Source organism: Rhamphochromis sp. 'chilingali' (genome assembly GCF_963969265.1).
Source record: "Rhamphochromis sp. 'chilingali' genome assembly, chromosome: 9".
Lineage (NCBI taxonomy): Eukaryota > Metazoa > Chordata > Actinopteri > Cichliformes > Cichlidae > Rhamphochromis > Rhamphochromis sp. 'chilingali'.
The window spans coordinates 28,625,182-28,640,046 of record NC_137936.1 but is presented as its reverse complement, the minus strand read 5'-3'; the positions used below and the strand labels follow the sequence as shown (position 1 = coordinate 28,640,046).

Genomic DNA, 14,865 nt, shown 5'->3' with positions numbered 1-14,865 from the left:
TTCCTACCCAGCTCAGTCATTGTTTTTGTTTTTTGTTTTCTTCACCCTTTACCAGCGTTAATAAAGCCGTGATTTTGAGTCATGCATCCTGGGTCCACTCTCTGCTGGCCACTGCTGGCCGGTTCACAACATGCATAATATTATCATGAAACAGAATATGCTTGTATTTTATTTTTATTTATTTATTTATTTATTTTTATTACATACTAGAACATTGTGTAATGTTTTTGCAGCATAAAAAGTAAATGATGTTTTATCTAATCTCTCTGGCACACTTTTTTGTCTTTCTTTGTCTTGTAAACTCCACCCACTGAGATTTATTTCAGGAGTTATTTGTCCCCAAATGAACCAAGCATACAAATGCTGTTGTTGTTTTAGCATTTTTTTTCTCTTCAGTGCAGTGGTATGCAAACCAAATGCAGTTTAGCATTTAAATAAACAGAAGACATCTGTATACTGTAGCGAAATCTAGCAGATTGAACAAGAGGAGGTGGAGGAATGGAAAGAGCAAAGGGGAGGCGGAAAAGTTGCTGTGTGCTCATGTTTATAGTTTGACACCAGGAACTGTGTGTTTGTTCTTGAAATTTATTGAGCCTCTACAGAGGCTTGTGTCCCCCTGAAGTAAACACAAGTACTACTTCAAACTATTGACATCCTGCATTTCCAGGCTCCTTACTCCATCTGTGACAAATGCACGCCTAACGCAGACTCAATATTTCCTCATATTTTCCTCAAACAGTCCTTTGAAGGTCTGCTTACTATTCTTCACTACTGAAGAAATATTCTCACAAGATGTAAACCTCAAAATATTTCTCATAAACAGGCGTGCAAGAGAACACACCCTGTTTGTTTGGGGTGACCATTTGGCTGTAGAGTTAACAGATGGTCCAGATGCCTTTAGTGAGCTGGAATCTCTGGAAGCTTAGAAGTATAACACCATCCCATTCCTGATACCTCCAAACACAGTCTTTGGAAATGCCTCTCATGTATAACTTCTGTATAAATACTGTAAAGTTTCAAATATAAAACTATTAAAATGGGTTCATATGGAAATGAATATTCCATGTTTAATGTCCTACGGTGTTTGGTTATAAATTATAGTTATAAATACAATGTGGCTACTACTACTATTACTTACTGTGATATATGTTTATTTCACGAAAGTTTTTTAAACGAATAATAAGTTAAGGTAGATAATAGTGATATATTTATCTGTTGACAGCTTTGTAAATTGAAGCTTTACCTTCTTTTGAGAGGCGGGAGATGTGCTCTCCAAGCTCCTGGAAATTCCAGCGCTTCAGGTAGACTGACAGCTGGAAGAGGGTGACTCTCTCCGGGCTGCAGACTGACCGAGAGCTGGGCACCACCCGGCAGGCCGCCTGAACCTGCTGCAGGAGCTGAGAAAACACTGCAGAGGAGGTAAAACACAAAAAATTAATACATCAAGGTGGTTTTGAGTCAACATTACATTAGAGTAAACTGTTCTTTAGAATCCTGCTTTAAGTTGGCTTTATAGTTTTGGATATTATTGGATAAACACGCTGAAGATTGTCTGAGCTACAGTGAGACTTCATGATATAAGCTGAGAAATATGATTTTAAGTATAAGCAGGCGTCTATACTGCAGAAATGTACACAAAGTACACGAGCAGCGCAATTTCAAATTGAACAAATGTATCCAAATTGTGCTTTTCACAAGTTGTTATTTTCCTGAACATTTTTCTCACTTTCTCAAAGAGTTATGAAGTTTACTGAGATATTTCCACATGGCTTACATTTCCATTTTTTACTTTTCTGCTGTTTCACACTTTTTTATGATCTCATGCCAAAATTATTTTCCATTTTCTCTCACCGTAACTGTTACAGTAGTTTTGTTTAGTTTTTTAAACTTTCTGGATCAGCTGCTGATCGGTTTCAGTAGATATCCACCCATCTTTTTTTTGACAAACTTTTCTTTTATTTGTGGCAATTTCCTTCATATTTTCTCAGGTCTGCAAACCTTGCCACTTTCTAGTGATTCATAATATGCAGCAGTAAAACATTAGCTGCACTTAATCTATGATGACGGCATTCCTTGCTTTTTTATAGCCACTGGATAAAAGCCTGACTTTTATTACAGTGTGGGGCACTGTGAGATAAAAATGCCATGCATTCTTTCATAAAGTGGGACACCTGATCATCCCACTCAGGAGAGTCTGTAAATACAGTCCTGATTGAAAATTTAAGACCACTTGAAAAATTGAAAAATAAAATAAATAAATAAATAAATCAGATTTTGTATGGTTGGATCTTAACAAGGTTATAAGTAGAGCTTCAAAATGCAACAAGAAGAATGGGAGTGAGAAAAAACATCTTTTTGAGCATGCAATTTATCAAAAACAAAGCTTAAACTGAAACAGGCTGTTTTACAGCTGGTCCAAAGTTTAGGACCACACCTCCAAAACCCCCGTAAACCCAGTTATGAACTCAGTAATGAGTAGCTCCACCTCTTTTGTTGATAACTTCAAAAATTAATTGCGGCATGCTTGATGCAAGTGTTTCCATGAGGTGAGTGGGAAGATTTCTCCAAGTGGTGAAGACAGCCGAAAAAAGGGCATCTACTGTCTGGAACTGTTGTCCATTTTTGGAAACTACCCATCCCCAAAGCTTCTCAATTGGATTTAGATTGGGGAACACACTGAATGGTTCAAAAGAGTGATGTTATTCTGCTATAAGAAGTCCCTTGTCCTGCAGGCATTGTGTACTCCACCATTGTCCTGTTGGAAAACCCAGTCATTACCACACAGGCTCTCCGCAACATCCGGACATAGCCAGCGGACGTTTGACGCCCCTGCACCTCCTGAAGCTCCATTGTTCCTCTGAAGGAAAAAGCACCCCAGACCATTATGGCGCCCCCTCCACTGTGGCGTGTAGAAAACATCTCAGGTGGGATCTGTTTGTCATGCCAGTATCGTTGGAAACTATCAGGATGACCAAGTTTGAATTTTTTTTCTCATCACAGAATAAAACTTTCTTCCACCTTTTAATGTCCCGTGTTTGGTGCTCTCTTGCAAAGTCCAAACGGTCAGTTCTGTGGCGTTCAAGGAGACGAGACCTTTGAGGACGTTTTTTGTTTTTAAAGCCCTTCAATCTCAGATGCCGTCTGATGGTTATGGGGCTGCAGTCGGCACCAGTAACGGCATTAATTTGAGTCAAGGATCGTCCAGTGTCTTGACAGACAGCCAATTGGCTCCTCCGGCTCAGTGTTGGTGAAATTTTTCTTGGGTCATCCAATTGACTTTTTTGTGGCATAACCCTCATCTTACTGTGTCCCACCTCAGCAGTGATAGAGCACTGTGAGAGTCCCTGCTTATTCAGTTCAACAATCTGACCACGTTCAAAAAGGGAACGTTTTTTGCCTTTGCTATCAGAATGTCATGACAGTGTGACTGCCTGACAGAAAATGACGAAGCCACGGTTTGTTTTTGATTTTTACAGATTTGGCCTTTTAAAGGCGTGTGGTCCTAAACTTTTGATCAGCTGTAAAACAGCCTGTTTCAGTTTTGGCGTTGTTTCCAATAAATTGCATGCTCAAAAAAATGTTTTGTCTCACTTGTTGCATGTTGAAGCTCTACTTGAACCTTGTTAAGATCCAACCGTGCAAAATATGATTTTTTTGCCATTTTTCAAGAGGTCTTAAACTTTTGATCGGGACTGGATGTCCCGTTGTCTTTTAATTAACACTCATGGTCATAGGGGCCACTGTTGAGCAAAAAAAGGGGGGTGAGACTTGTTCAAGCATTTGTAGTTAAGGCGATGAGGTGCTTTTGTACCTTTCTCTGATTGGCCGGGCTGCTTGGCCTTCACCTTGTGTGTGTAACGCTTCTTCAGTGTCTTTGTGAAGCTGTCGATGTGGCAACAGAAAGGAGAGCTGTTGTCGTGCACACACTCCTCCCAGAACAACAGCAGACCCCTCGTTCTCTGGGCCTTAGGAAGGACTGAGGATAAACAAAAGGAGAATCACTGTAAGAACCTGGACAAGGTTTTTATTGAAAATGTGAAATTGATAATTATAATAAAAAAAACTCAATTTATTACTCATTTGCTTTGAAAATAATGTGAATAAAAGAATGTGCCTTGTTTCATGCATTAACGGCAGATGTGGTTCTTAGATTACAGATTTTCCACTAACTGTCTCGTGTAGAGATGTTGTCATTCTTCTCCAGCAGCAGACAGCTGATTCTGTCCAGGACCTCAGCCTGGAGAGACATTTCCTCCAGCAGCTCCCTTCTAGACGGGGTGAAGTCGGTCGTTCTTATCATCTGAGGAAGCAGAGTTCACATTTGTTTGATTTAGAAAAGTAAGTTGGAGGTTTGACATAAATGAGAGTCAGGGATTTTGTAATCCAGTACACTGGAAGAAACAGATTACGGTGTAAGTGGTTGCCATCAGACTAAACAAGCAAATGCTGTCATGGTCACGAGGATTCAGTATTTGTTTTAGTTATTATAGACGTTTTGATTTAGTTTGTTCCCTTTTTATGTTCTGTTCTGTGCCAGTCTTGTATCAGTGTTTGAGTCTGTGTTTGTCTTTCTATGTTCGCCTGTCTTGTTCAGCCCCCCCGTGTTAACCCTACTCCTCTGCGCCGATGTTTTCTTGTATCAAGTGTTACTTTCCCAGTTTTATTTTGCTACTGTCTTCAGCTGTGTTGAAGTCCCACACGTCTTTCCTCCTCTCTCATCACCTCTTGCAAATATATCACCTCAATCTTCCTTTGTTTTTTGTTGCGTCATCCCCATAGCTGTGTCCTCTAGCTCTGTTTAGCCTGTGCTTGTTTACATAAGGATTGTGGACTTTGAACTGTCTTTGGATTATTGGTTTTGACTTTTATTAATCTCTGAACTTCAAAATTAAATAATCGCTTTGAATTCAACTTCAGCCTTCACATGTCTGCATTTGGGTCTGCTAAATTATCCACTATCCACACTGCACCACATGACAAATAGTCGCTTATGAGTGAACCCCCCCATATAATAACTTGATTACTAATTCCACTTTCTATTTGCCAGTTTTCTGTGGGTCATGTTTTAGGTACTAATAAACTATGAGTATGAGACATGGTTTACTGTAACAATGTTACTGTTGATTTATGTATTTATCTAAAAACTTACTACAAAAACATGAACAGCATTGTTCGGAAGAACTTGTTAAAGAGAGCAATGTGAAATGCTTAGGGGAAGACGTTGGACCCCTTGTGTGTATCTCAGTATGAAATTTCAAGTAAAGTGAGCACGTATCTGAAAATAAAATGAAGATTCTGTACCTGCAGCAGGATGCAACAGATATCCAGGTGAGTCTCCAGAGCTTGATCAAGACCCCAGTTTCCAGAGGTCAGAGGAGTGATGACTAGCTCTTCCTCAGAAGCCGACTGGCTGCCTTGAGAGAGAATTCCATGACTCCTCAGCGTGCTCTGCTGGAAAGAACTGATGCTAATGGGAAAAGAAAGTATGCATAGATCAGGCTTTTTGCAGGTCGCTGCGGACTAAAGTTTCTGTCTCTGAACTCACCCACTGTCCTTCAGTCTCAGGCTTCCCAAACAAGAGGCGTCATCATCTCCGTTCAGGTCGTTTGACAGAAAGTCAAAGCTACCCAGCACCTCCTCAACAGCCAGAGTCTCCTCTGATGATGAGCTTCTCAGCAGTGATAGGTCGTTCTGGTAAGACATGAGGAAAGAGAAGGTTCACTCACAGCATGTGTGTTTACAGGTGTTTCTACAGTTTTTGTATAAATACAAACCTTCAGTATGGTGGCTAGATGCAGTATCTGGTGCTCCAATGCTCTCAGCTCCTTGTCAGCACAGCTCTGATCCTGTAATATTTTCTCCAGCTCTGCAATAATGGCTCCCAGTCTGAGCGCCTGGGCATGACGTTGGACCCCGCTCACAGCCAGCCTCGGAGCAGCTGCTGCAGGGGAGGTTTGTGGTGCAGCTGGGGTTTGAGAAGGTGGTGTTGGCAAGGCTGTGACAGAGTATTCCTCACAATCTGTGGAGTCCTGGGACAAAGTAGGAAAAACTGAGTTTAAAAATGAGAAGACCAGACGAAAGAGACACGAGGTGACAAAACCGAGAAGGACACGTTTTCAACAAGCTGTGACAGCGAGAGAAGAAAAGAAGAAGAAAAGAGAGAAGCTGGAAAATAACACAGACAAGCAGAAAAGAGATGACAAAAGCTGAAAAATGAAAAGGCCACATGAAATGAGATAAAACTGCAAAAAGCGACCACAAAAATGCTTCATGTCTTATTGAAGGTTGAATAAATACATTTTTTCACCTCAGTGAAAAACATGCAGTCAAGCACTTAGATGCACTCAGTTCTTTGTCTTCTTTTAAGAAAACTGGTCGAAATTTGTCTGACTCTGAAATATCTTTAACTCTAATTTGTTACAATTAGTTGCTAAAGCGAAACAGCAGTAAATCAATTGTCTTGTCTTTGCATTTAATGTTTTGTGCCTTTTCTCAGGGGTTCCCACAGTGTTCACGCCACCACTCGTGTATCATTCTTATATACAATTACAAAACACAGCAGCAGATCCAATTGTGACAAATCATCACTGAAACCGACACTGAAAGTACAGTCATTGTTAGATAGGATATATTAATAGGTTATTTTTAAAAGTGAAAACAACCCCCCTCAAGCCCACATTTAAATAGAACTCTGGAACAAGTAGAAAGCTAGGTCAAGGACATCAAAACAACAGCTACAGCTGCTTTTTTGACTTTTAATTATCGTTTACCATTGCAGTGTGAAAGTGACTGTCAGCAAAGTGTTTCTATGACCCGAGTGTGGGCTCTTTACCTGCCCAGTGACTGTGTCCTGACTTGGGGCTACGCTGTGGGTCTCAGGCTCTGCTTCTCCACATGTGTTCTTTCTCAGGATGTCTGGAGTGCTCGACCTGCATTAAAGGTAAAAACATTATTATTACTGTCCAGAAGTACTGTGCTAGTCTGTTTGTTCCTCTTCCACTGGCCAAGTTTAAGGCGTCTTTGCATCAAGCTACCGGGCTGGTACGGTCATAGTTCGTCCTCTGTTCTGACTTTCACCTGTGATTGTTAAAATGGATTTTTGCCATTCTTATGACACCAGAATAGATAACGAACAGATAAACAACAGGAAGGTTCCTGTTTTAGGCTCTTTTAGGAGTACCTCTTGTCATTGTTAATCATTGTCATTGTTAACTTTACATTTGAAGCTTTAACAAGTATTATCAATAAAGAGAGTATTGACTCAAAAAAGAAATTCATCTCAAATTGTGGGGTTTTGCATCTTTTAAAAAGCTGTTTTTTTCCCCCTTGTAAGTTAAATATTGTATCCTGTATTGTAACTTTGCTTACCACAAAGCTTTAAGCTTAGATATATCTTGTTGTTGTACTTCCTGCCTTTGCTCCGTTTCCTCCTCACCTTCTGGTTGTCTCACAATCATTATATATCATTTTTCCCTCCATCTCAGTTACATGCTGTTTCACTCCTGTAGTTGTGGCCTGTATTCCTTGAATTGCTTTTCACATGTAACCAATTCTTAGCTTCTGGGAACCAATAAAAACATATTTAAACATAGTATTCTCTTGAGTGAATCCTCACCTCTGTAAGGTCATAAGGGAGTCTGTTTTACTTTCTTCTGGTAAGGATGGACTCTCTAACACAACTCCCCATTCCTCCTTCTCCTCGTCTACCTTCTTGTCCACCCTCTTCTTTGTCTCCGACTCCTCTGTTGAGATCTCCAGGGATTCTTCCTCTCCGAGCGACAGCTGAGTCCGACTTCCTCCCAGACTGGTGTCTCGACTCGGGCTGAAAGGGTAGCTGTGAGCCCTTGAGAGACTGTGGACAGTTGACCAGAAAGCAGTCTTGACTAAAATAATTATGCTGGATAATTCCCACCACATTCAAATAAAACGGTGTAATAAAGCCAGAATGGTTGCACTAACTTCTTATGCTTATTATTTACATCTGAAATAAGGTTTTTTATTCTGTACAGCAACAATCCAAAAATGCTGTTAAACACTGCTTTATAGCTGATGAATACAAAACAGTTAATATTCCTAACACGTATTGTCTCTGTAGCCACTGTGCTCCCTTCATTTGAACCCTTTTAACTTCATACTTCATACCTCGGGGTGTATGGGCTCTGAGGACTGTGGCTTGATGCGATAGAGGTGTTTGAAGGGTTGGAGAGGTAGCTGAGCAGAGACATTCCTCCTCTGTTGGGATGACCTTTGGGCACCAGAGATGGAAGAGAACCTTCCTGATCCCGCAGCTCACGCACCATAGACTGAAAAAAGTAATAGGATAAACAGTCTGAGTGTGCTATGAATTTGAGTTATTTACATAAAAATGTAAGAAAAACTTAGGATATAGGATAAACAAATTTGGCAATATAACAAAACGGGGAATAAAAACAGAACTGAATGAAAAGGTTGATGCTGAATCCAGCTACCAGTACATGTGCTTTGCATTAATAAAACCCCTGAGTGCGTGCATGTGTGTGCACACATACGTACAATAAAGTATTTCTCAGTGAAGGAGGGGGTGCTCGGTGCCGTCCAGCTGTACACTGAACTCTTTCTGCTGGACACTGACTGCTTGTTTCCAGACAGCGGCCTCAGCTTCTCAGTGCCGTCAAATGGACTGCAGGTGTTAGCACACAGAAGGTTATACACTGCACAACAAACTGTATGATATGCACTGCATAAACATGTTTTTATCTATTTGGTATTAAACTGGCCGTGATCATTAGCAGTCTGTTCAATGAGTTACTTTTCAGAGTTTTGCAACGTTTTATGCTGTTGTGGGCTTTTTGGTTACCTTTCCTCACATTTAGAAGCATTTCACAAAGTGAAGCGCTAACTGCTTCTGTAATTTTCATGGCCTGTTTTATTAGTGGGTGGTTTCCTCAAAAAGTGCAGTGCTTCTCAAGTTGATATGATAATATGCTAAAGCTATAATTCTGACTTGTATTTGACTAAAAACGTAATCATTAACAATCAAAAAGATGTGATAAAAAAAAAAAAGTGTTTTGGAGCATGAATGTTTTTTAAAATAAAAAACATTCGACTTGCTAAAAATCGTTTCTCTTCTTAATCTGAGCTTTCAGTGAATCATTTTCTTTCCATCTTTTTGTATTTGCTGAACCCATTTTGTCACATTATTACATTTTATATGCATAAGAGAAACGAAGGGAAAGCAGTGAAATGTTACTTATCTTTTAGCTTAACAGAGGTGCATAGTGGGTGTATGTGTGCGTATGGCCACAGCAGCCTTTTGTTTGTGTGTGAGTGTGTGTCTGGCAGCCTTGTACAGCTTTGTGTGATTTTTCCATCTCTCCAGGGGGAGGATCTGTGAAACGTCCTCCACCTGGCCCCTCTAAAGCCTGAAATGTGATTTGTCATGGTGCAAGGGCACAGCGGAGTGCGTCTGCGTGTGTTACTGTGTATGTGTGTGTGAGTAAAATGTTCATTCTGTATTCAATCAGCTGCTCAGCAACAGCTGGCTCAGGTTAGAGGTGCGGCAGAGACTGAGGCTGAGAATGAAGAAAACAGCAGCTACAGCTTCAGCAGGACGAGTGGATGTGAATCTGTAACATCATTTGTTGTTGCCTGCTTTGTTATATTTGATATTTTCTCTGGTTTTACATCTGTGAGCATCTGGAAAAGTAATTATTTAAAAAAAAAGTCTGAAATTAAAAAAAAGAAAGAAAGGAAGAAATTACGTTGGCTGAGAAATAAATGGAAAAAACACGACTTGTTATCCAGTAGTAAAATCTGTCATCTCTTCATTCCACCTTTCACTGAAAAAAGGAACGTTTCTGATGCGGTCGCGTGGACCAGCTGCACTTATCATTCATGTGTCTCATGGAACATGATATCTACACCAGCAGCAGGACAAAAAGTGGAGCCATGATGGAGAGGTCAGGACAAAAGTTCAGCTAAAACTTTAATATTTTTTATGCTGCAGATTAAAATTCCTCAATCTGTCATCCAATTATTCTCATTTCCGTTTTGGAATTTTGGTTATTCCCACTTCACCCTTTATCACAGCAGAGGAAATACCAGCATTTCAGAGTTGTCATCATCGTCATCACCTCATCGGTTAGTTTCAAATCAGATCTTTATCTTGTTTTCATGTGTGTGTGTAAGAAGTCTGCGTTCGTACTTCCAGGTCACTTCCAGCTGCAGTTTGATGGTTCCCAACTCCGTGATGTCCACCAACATCACCTGAGGCCTTGCCACAAAGAAGTCTGCGCTTGCACACGTTACCATGCCAACCAGCAGCCAGCTCAAACCCTTTGCTTCCGTCACCTAAAACAAAGGATGCCACTGGTTAAAGATACAGGGAGTGCAGAATTATTAGGCAAATGAGTATTTTGTCCACATCATCCTCTTCATGCATGTTGTCTTACTCCAAGCTGTATAGGCTCGAAAGCCTACTACCAATTAAGCATATTAGGTGATGTGCATCTCTGTAATGAGAAGGGGTGTGGTCTAATGACACCAACACCCTATATCAGGTGTGCATAATTATTAGGCAACTTCCTTTCCTTTGGCAAAATGGGTCAAAAGAAGGACTTGACAGGCTCAGAAAAGTCAAAAATAGTGAGATATCTTGCAGAGGGATGCAGCAGTCTCAAAATTGCAAAGCTTCTGAAGCGTGATCATCGAACAATCAAGCGTTTCATTCAAAATAGTCAACAGGGTCACAAGAAGCGTGTGGAAAAACCAAGGCGCAAAATAACTGCCCATGAACTGAGAAAAGTCAAGCGTGCAGCTGCCAAGATGCCACTTGCCACCAGTTTGGCCATATTTCAGAGCTGCAACATCACTGGAGTGCCCAAAAGCACAAGGTGTGCAATACTCAGAGACATGGCCAAGGTAAGAAAGGCTGAAAGACGACCACCACTGAACAAGACACACAAGCTGAAACGTCAAGACTGGGCCAAGAAATATCTCAAGACTGGTTTTTCTAAGGTTTTATGGACTGATGAAATGAGAGTGAGTCTTGATGGGCCAGATGGATGGGCCCGTGGCTGGATTGGTAAAGGGCAGAGAGCTCCAGTCCGACTCAGACGCCAGCAAGGTGGAGTACTGGTTTGGGCTGGTATCATCAAAGATGAGCTTGTGGGGCCTTTTTGGGTTGAGGATGGAGTCAAGCTCAACTCCCAGTCCTACTGCCAGTTTCTGGAAGACACCTTCTTCAAACAGTGGTACAGGAAGAAGTCTGCATCCTTCAAGAAAAACATGATTTTCATGCAGGACAATGCTCCATCACACGCGTCCAAGTACTCCACAGCGTGGCTGGCAAGAAAGGGTATAAAAGAAGAAAAACTAATGACATGGCCTCCTTGTTCACCTGATCTGAACCCCATTGAGAACCTGTGGTCCATCATCAAATGTGAGATTTACAAGAAGGGAAAACAGTACACCTCTCTGAACAGTGTCTGGGAGGCTGTGGTTGCTGCTGCACGCAATGTTGATGGTGAACAGATCAAAACACTGACAGAATCCATGGATGGCAGGCTTTTGAGTGTCCTTGCAAAGAAAGGTGGCTATATTGGTCGCTGATTTGTTTTTGTTTTGTTTTTGAATGTCAGAAATGTATATTTGTGAATGTGGAGATGTTATATTGGTGTCGCTGGTAAAAATAAATAATTGAAATGGGTATATATTTGTTTTTTGTTAAGTTGCCTAATAATTATGCACAGTAATAGTCACCTGCACGCACAGATATCCCCCTAAAATAGCTAAAACTAAAAACTACTTCCAAAAACATTCAGCTTTGATATTAATGAGTTTTTTGGGTTCATTGAGAACATGGTTGTTGTTCAATAATAAAATTATTCCTCAAAAATACAACTTGCCTAATAATTCTGCACTCCCTGTACACACAGAAAGTTTTTTTCCCTACACAAACAGTAAAACAAACACAGAGAGGAAAGAAATTACAGCCCAAAGAAATACAGGTCACTGTAATAGCAAAATTCCTAAAAGGACAAAAAAGATGAAGTATTCAAATTTCTGGAATAAAAATATGCAATAGGTGTTTACACTGCCGTACACCTGCAGACATGTCCGATTACCTTTATCTCAAAGTTGTGGTGAATGTGTGGGAGGAAGACCATCTCCTCCTCATCCCATGACTGACTATCATCTGATTCAATCCTCCCTCTGATCTTCCATCGCTGGCGGCCCAGTCGTACTAACACCTGTCAATGTGACATCATTAAGACACGACGTCATCATCCAGAAACCATAAAACACCAACCAAGTCAGTAATTTTGGTCTAAGAGTCCAAAGGTTCAGTTCACAGTTTGTCTGTTTTTCCTGACAGTGCAGGTAGTTTGTGGAGGATTTATAACAAATTTGGCACGTTATAGTTTGAAATGTTAATTTAAATACAAGTACAAATAAAAATACAAATACAAAGTACAAACAAACAAAAAGAACCTAAGTGATAGTTGTTGCATTTCAGATTAAATTGATTAAGTCTTCATGGCATTATTTTTTAAAATGTTTGCTTTATTTTTTCCATTTCTTAAACTTTTGCACAGCAAAAATAAATGAACTTATAAAGAGAGATCTTATTTTATTTAATTTTTTTTTAGTTTTTTTTAAAAGAAATGTCAAAACGTCCTTTAATTATCTTCTATATAAATTCTTTTTTTAAAATTTTTTTTAGTACTTTGGGGGACTCCAAAGTAACATTTCTGGATGAGATCCAGAAGTTGTTGTAAAAAAAAAAAAAATTAATTATGTTGACATTATTGTTGGTTGGTGTTAGAAAAACAAAACATCCCCCCCAGGGCAGAGATTCAGATTTCAAAATGATTCAATTCTATCTATCATCAACAATAAAAGAACTTTCAGCTGTACACTTAAAATGTAAATATTAAAAGCTTGATTGAAAGGACGAGACAATAGATGGTGTTTCTTTCACTTGTCCTGCACATTAAGTTATTTGCATGCAAATGCTGAAAATTCTTGGTTTTTAAATAGAAAATCCAACCTCGTACTGGTCTCCTGGACAAAGTCGAGCGAAGCCGATGAGACCTGCAAGTGAAAGCAGACGTTAGATGTCTGGGAGATAGTGTGTCACTGACAACCTGTAAATTGCTCAGGGCTCTGAAGGAAGCATGTGTGCGTGTGTGTGTGTGTTCGCACCCTTCATTTTAATGTGTAGCTCTCCTAGCAGGATTTCTAACTCTCCTTCCATTGTTGACATGTCCTGCAGAGAAGTTTAAACACACAGAGAAAATAAAAGATCTTCTCTAACAGTTCTTTGTCTATTTTCTCAGAAGATTGCATGACTCACAGTTCATCAGGTTATGGTTCAGCTTTCCCAGTCATCCACTCTCTGAAACCTGGTCTGGCTGTTTTAGCTCCTTAGCTGCCTTACCTTTTGATTTGCTGTTCCTCACAAACAGAAGGTTTGACTGTGCTCACAGCTCACAGCGCGCAGGAAACGACCATTTTAAGGATAGCCAATATTTATTTCGGCAATAAAAGCCAAAAGCAAATCTCTTTAAAATATTTGGAAAGGTTTATGCACTTCATTACTAAGAAATAACCATCAGCAATCCTCAGTATGTTTTTACTCTTAACATCTAACACAGGTGACATGTCCAGAGGTAAAAATGTCTCATTTCTTTTGTTTTTTTTTTCAATTTTTTTTTAAAGAGATCTCAATAAAGTTGACACACTTTGCAATATGCTAACAGAACACCATAAATGTCCTGGTTCTTGTACAGCACTTTTCTGTTCTACTGGAGCAGTCAAAGCGTTTTATACAACATGCCTCATTCACACCTGTTCATTCAATCACTTTTTCACACTCCATTGAACGCATCACAGAGCAACTTGGCGTTCAGTATCTTGCCCAGGGATGCTTTTGCTGCAGATTGGAGCAGCGAGGAATCAAACTACTAACTGATTAGTAGAGGACCTGCACTACCTCCTGAGCGTAAGCCAGCCGAACACTATGTAGCGCAATATTTAATACATGATGAAAAACACAATTTAATGTAGGTATGCATGCATGCAAATGAATTTTCTTATATAAATAAATATAATAATTACATTAAATGTTATTGTCATCTGTGTCTCCATCTGTCTAGCTTCCATTTATTAACTATTAACCACAGTTACAGTAGCAATGAATTATGTCTAAATAATAAAAACAACTATAATTTAACTTAAAGGGAAGAAACAAACTGTAAAAGAACAGTGACCCCAGTAAACAACAGTGTGCTCATTTAATGATTTATTCTGGCTCTCTCTCTATGGAAACCTTTAAAGGATTATTATGCTTTTGCATTTTAATGCTGACTTTCTGGCTAAGAGCTGGACTTCACCACAAAGAAGAGCAGATGAAGCAGCATGTGTCGAGCAGACTTTTGTCATCTGTGTGGGCTGAAACTGCCTCCTCGCATAGCACAGACCAAAACTGAGGACCAAGTGGCCAATTTATCAGTAGTGAAGACTTTTTAACATCATTCCTAATATAGATGCATGCCTGCCCATATTAAATATGGTCAGTTTTAAATAATGAGGCCAGCATACAAGTAACATGCAACAGATCGTTTACCAGATCTCCATTTATTATGGTCACATTGTTTCTCATGTGTCTGTCTGATTGCACGGTGGGCACGTTTGGATGTTTAAAAGCTGATCAAATGAAGGAAAACCCCAATCACCACAATCCAAACATAACGAGAAATAAAATGTTTATGTGATGCCTACACAATGTCACTAATTTAATTTACTATTGTGTTACGCTGCCAAAGAGGCTTCTTTTATAATTGAAAAAAAAGAAGAAGAGAGAGTTAGTATTGTGCCGGCATT

At 39.8% G+C, this 14,865-nt stretch overlaps 1 protein-coding gene across 3 annotated transcripts in view; it reads right to left on the bottom strand.

The window, feature by feature from the left end:
* ripor3 (RIPOR family member 3) overlaps window positions 1-14,865 on the bottom strand; it is a 56,418-nt gene that overhangs the window by 6,103 nt on the left and 35,450 nt on the right. For all 3 annotated transcript variants that reach the window (XM_080891549.1, XM_080891551.1, XM_080891550.1), the window contains 14 exons: window positions 13,186-13,249; window positions 13,031-13,074; window positions 12,105-12,230; window positions 10,184-10,329; window positions 8,533-8,659; window positions 8,143-8,303; window positions 7,616-7,852; window positions 6,833-6,929; window positions 5,775-6,029; window positions 5,546-5,691; window positions 5,302-5,467; window positions 4,171-4,300; window positions 3,812-3,976; window positions 1,244-1,408 (listed from right to left, as the gene is read on the bottom strand). In XM_080891549.1, coding sequence (XP_080747675.1) covers window positions 1,244-1,408; window positions 3,812-3,976; window positions 4,171-4,300; window positions 5,302-5,467; window positions 5,546-5,691; window positions 5,775-6,029; window positions 6,833-6,929; window positions 7,616-7,852; window positions 8,143-8,303; window positions 8,533-8,659; window positions 10,184-10,329; window positions 12,105-12,230; window positions 13,031-13,074; window positions 13,186-13,249 — 2,029 coding nt within the window. The remainder of the gene's footprint in view (window positions 1-1,243; window positions 1,409-3,811; window positions 3,977-4,170; window positions 4,301-5,301; window positions 5,468-5,545; window positions 5,692-5,774; window positions 6,030-6,832; window positions 6,930-7,615; window positions 7,853-8,142; window positions 8,304-8,532; window positions 8,660-10,183; window positions 10,330-12,104; window positions 12,231-13,030; window positions 13,075-13,185; window positions 13,250-14,865) is intronic.